A 4,963-nucleotide genomic window follows, 5' to 3' on the forward strand; every position below is an offset into this window, starting at 1 on the left:
AGAGAGAGAGAGAGAGACAGAGAGACAGACAGACAGACAGACAGACAGAGAGAGAGAGACAGACAGAGAGAGAGACAGACAGACAGACAGAGAGAGAGGGAGGGAGAGAGAAAGAGAGAGAGAGAGAGGGGGGGGGGAGGGAGGGAGGGAGGGAGACAGAGACAGAGACAGAGACAGAGACAGAGACAGAGACAGAGATAGATAGATAGAGAGAGAGAGAGAGAGAGAGAGAGAGAGAGAGAGAGAGAGAGAGAGAGAGAGAGAGAGAGAGAGAGAGAGAGAGAGAGAGAGAGAGCGATAAAGAGAAAGAGAGAGAGAGGGTGTCACCGTACAAGCGTGTCTATCAATCTATTCATCTTTTTATACTTACATTTGCAGTACAAGAAATCCTTCACAGGGAATGAATGGACAGTAAATACAGTAAATAGTGAAAAAGGTCATGTTTGTCACGATAATATTTTCTCTTGATATGAATTCTGTCGGTTTATGTCTGATTTGGTATGTCATAAACAATAACAAATCTCTACTTATCCATAATTGGTGTTACAAAACAATCTGATAGGGTATTTTTCCCCATTTCTCATAATCACTATTCCACAAGATAGCTTTTTGTTCCACGACGTCAGACAAAGTGTTATGAATATTAATTTTATTTTCTGTTCCCCTCACAATGTACATGTCTCTCCTATGCATTGAAATGTAACTCACTTTAGAGGAATAGAGATAAAATAAAATGTATGTAAAAGAGATGTAAAATCGACAGAGAGACGAAAAAATAATAATAAGAGACAGAGAACGGAAAATATGAAACATAACAAAATAAAATGTTTACTTGTTTGTCTGTCAGTCTGTCTTTCTAGTGTCAAAACGGAATATTCATTTTATTTTCTGTTTTTTTTAGAGGGAAAAGTATGAAATTCAAAAACAGCGACTGAAGCATTATGGCCAACAAGTAGAGAAGAATTGGAACATCTAGATAGAAATAAATATATTTCACCCTTCGATATTAATAAAAAGAGCTGTCGTAACGTAGCCATTTAAACTCGTGACCTAAGATTGCCTAACCATTCCCCAGTGCACGCCTTGATAGTGCACCTTTATATTGCACTTTAAATAGAATTGACCCAGCAACCATATCAAAATTATCCCCGCGCTCTCTGATTTCGTCTGCCGAATGTCAACAAAGTTCGGAGAAAAGGACGAAAAAAGTGCGTCACGATACATTAAATCAGGGAATTAAAGAATATCAAGAAGCCTGAAAGTAACTTGAGAAAGAGAGAAAAAAGCAGAAACATTGTGTTATGTAATGATCCGTTTTTGTGGTAAATTCAGAGCTTCTTTCCCTGGTTTATGGAAATTTTATTGCATTGGTTCGGTGAAATCCGTATTAAATATCACTCAAAGACCTTTCCAGGTATTTTTGTTTCTTATTTATCAGTTTTCCTTTCGTCTTTTTATTTACGTCTGCTTTGGTAAATAACTGATTTGGCAATTGTGTCGGGAAGGCTTTGTATGTTACTTAACCGTTTGTCGCTGGGAAAATGTCTTGCTGAATGTAGTATTTTGTGAAATATCTGATTTAGTTTCAGTTTCACACAGTCATATAGTACAAGGTAAACTTTGCCTGTAATGGACTGGACGACAAATAATAAGATACTTTTTATCTATAGTATCTCCTTCCCAAGTTGATCACAAGTTGTGCAGTCGATGTGTAATACTTTGGTTTGTTTTTACATAAAAATGTAATGATACTATCATAAAGAGAGGGAGAAATTACATTTACTGATACATGAAATGATCAGCATAGGTGACAAATAGGTTGTGACTGATGCCGCACAGAGAATAAGCCCGAGGTGATCAAGTGAGTGTAAGAGGTAGAGCTGCTAATAGGGAAAGACAGTGGTTGGGTGGGTGTCAGGGGGCAAAACCCCCAGGTTAGGGAGGTTTTTTGTTTATATGACAAGGTTTGTGGATTCACAATAGTGGCTGGAGTAACAGGGTCACTTCATATACAGTTACCAATATTTTCTTTAATATTGATCATTTGCAATAGAAAATAACAGGAGATTCACACATATGTGACCCTGCATATCAAAATGGGTATTAAGTAGTATTCAAAAGCTTCATTTTGATACCAAAATCATCTTCATATCTTCTGTGGTTGCGAAGATATTGTCATTTGAAGATCGGAAAACATGGGAACTTTGACAACCAAAGTTTTGAGAAAATCAGGGTCAAAGTTTAAAGACTACAGAGTTACAGTTTCCTTAGCAACCATTAATTTTATCAGTGATTTTGATATCAAAGGAAATATAAAGTGTCTTGATACAAAATCAAGCATTGATTTGAAATTTCAACTTGATGGCGGTATTTTTTAACCAAATTTTAATCCAATTAACTTTTATTCAAAAGACTGAAAAATCAGAAGATATAGTGGATTGGCAATAAAGACAAACTGTTGTATTCTTTCAATCTTTGAACATATAACTATTACTGAATGACATCAAAATGCTACCCTGGGCTTACTTATCACCAAAATCTTCATTCAAATTTTTCAGAGAGAAGGCAGGGTCATGATATGGGAATATAGCCTAGATAGCAAGATCTTTTCTGTAAACCATTCACATTTTCAGTGTATGTGATATTGGAGAAATACTTTTCACTATCAGACTATTTCAATCCTGTGGGGGGTTGGGCAGCTTGCGGTCAAATTTGGTCGAGTTTTCGACAAGGTCTTCCTTCCATGCTTTAAAAAGGCCTTCGAAAACATCTTTTGCAATAGAATTTTATTGTATTTTCACTTGGAGATGATAGATGAAGTATTTATGAAGCATTTTATATAGAAATCTGAAAAGTGACAAATTTGAGCTGATATGCATAAAAACAGTGCTAGCTCAGAATCGCCAATTGTGACTTAATACCCATTTTGATGTGCGGGGTCACATATTACCGTATGAAAATTTGAATCAAGGAACAATAATTGCAAGGTTGGATGGCTGTGTGGAACTAAAAAGTTACCAAATATTTCTACCTATTGATGGCGCTGCAAATGCTCAGCCACCAAGAATTGTATTAGCCCCTTGGATCCAGTTGCTTAACAGCAGTCACATAGACCAAAATACCGGCATTAGGCTTACATGAGTGGCCGCTCTGCCAGCTGTGCAGCTTATAGGCCGCGAACACTCATGTGCGGTGACAGGACCCTATGCTTCCCCTTTGCAATATTATTTTCTCATTGTATGGGGTTAGTAGACCTCATGACCTTACCTGATGTTGCCTTATCCTAAAATCAATGGAAAGGATAAACAGGTGAGATAGGTAGTAGTACTAATTGGCTCATTGGTGTGTGTGTGTGTATGAGTGTGTGTATGTGTGTGTGTGTGTGTGTGTGTGTGTGTGTGTGTCTGTGTGTGTGTGTGTGTGTGTGTGTGTGTGTGTGTGTGTGTGTGTGTGTGTGTGTGTGTGTGTGTGTGTGTGTGTGTGTGTGTGTGTGTGTACATGCTGGAGAACCAGAGAAGGTAAAGACTGATGTATGATTTCGGTAGGTTTTATCTAACTGTGTCATATATATAACATATATAACTAATTGGCACAGAGCTGGTATGAGGCTTGTCAACTCATAAGCTAATGATATATGTTATTGTTTCCCCATAACCTGACTTGACCTTGTACATAAGATGAAATTTTAGTTTTTAGACAGCCATGACACATGGATGGACAGATAGCTGCTTGTTCTCTTATGTACTTCAATGTTATGAGAACAATTCTGGTGTTCATTGTTTGCTTTGCCATGTCCAAGTGTTCAGAAGGACTCATTGGAAATCTTTGGCGGAAGAATCGCATATCATATAACATCCTTGAGTTCTGCCATATGTTGAATGTACTAGAATAAAAAGATGTAGAATTTGTGCTTTTGACAAATATACTCCTCTGCTTGGCACACCTTGTGTATGGCAATCACTATGGCTGCCATACTTTTCGTTCTATGGCAAAGTCCAACAAACTTCCATCACAAATATTTTAATAGAATAGAGGTTAGGATTTATTCTTTATTTGACCAAAAATCTCAAGGGTACATTGTCAATAGCCAGTTTGCAGGGAAAGGGAAGAAGACAACATGGAGAACATTCCTGGAGAAGCTAAAGCTGCTCAACAAGATTAGGGTGTCTGCTGAATGTCCAAAGGAGCCATTGAGAGTGAGAACAGTCTTTGTGTCATGTATTAGGTCTTGGGAGTCTTTTGTCAATCAGTGAGGTGCGTCCCAAAATGTTCCTCAAGGGAAAATGTTCAGTCGACAGTTTGCCCCCCACCCAGGATGCCCTTCAGCTCCATCGAAAGCGGGCCAACTATCAATCCTATATATGGAGGCAAGCTTTAACAGCAAAACCTGACCCACCGACCCCGGATGGCAGTGGATGGTCAATGGAAGGGGGCTGTTTTAACCCTGTGCCGATGACAGTTAAAGCAGTTCCAAAATCATGCAAGGAACTAGTTACCTTCTCTAGTAAATCAGGGTGCACCTCTAGCCACTGTGGTACCTCAAAAGTGGATTGCCATGCAGTAGTGCTTGCAAATGCGAGGGACTACGCCAACATGATACTGAAACATGTAGAGCCTTTTAATGTTCAGGCATCTTCCTTTCCTCTAATTTAGCGTGGTTAGTAGATTGTGGTTGGCATATCACTATTCTTAATTGCTCACATAGGTTTGATTCATGTCTTTTGTGGGAAATGTGTTCTTTATTCAAGCGCTATTGTTTTGGCCCTTTCCACCCAACCCTCCCTTCGATAAGAGTGGTGAAATGTAAAGGTATTATTGTATAGTACATGTGTATGGTAGCTAAATTTGTTTAATAGTTAAGGGTGTAATGACCCTTTCCTGACAAGTAATTTGTGGGATGACAGGCAAAACATGTTGGATAATGGACGACTAGTGTAAGTAGTTCAACTCGGCAAGTTCAGAA

General features: G+C 38.5%; 1 protein-coding gene across 2 annotated transcripts in view; it reads left to right on the forward strand.

Moving 5' to 3' along the window:
- The first annotated feature begins 1,178 nt into the window (after window positions 1–1,178).
- Window positions 1,179–4,963, forward strand: part of LOC113815557 (pyridoxal phosphate phosphatase PHOSPHO2) — a 6,297-nt gene continuing 2,512 nt past the window's right edge. The window contains exon 1 of one of the 2 annotated variants that reach the window (XM_027367617.2): window positions 1,179–1,414. In XM_027367617.2, the coding sequence (XP_027223418.2) occupies window positions 1,307–1,414 (108 nt within the window). In that variant the 5' untranslated portion in view covers window positions 1,179–1,306. The remainder of the gene's footprint in view (window positions 1,415–4,963) is intronic. The other variant, XM_070114518.1, reaches the window with a different exon arrangement.

Source organism: Penaeus vannamei, chromosome 36 (assembly GCF_042767895.1).
Source record: "Penaeus vannamei isolate JL-2024 chromosome 36, ASM4276789v1, whole genome shotgun sequence".
NCBI classification, from domain to species: domain Eukaryota; kingdom Metazoa; phylum Arthropoda; class Malacostraca; order Decapoda; family Penaeidae; genus Penaeus; species Penaeus vannamei.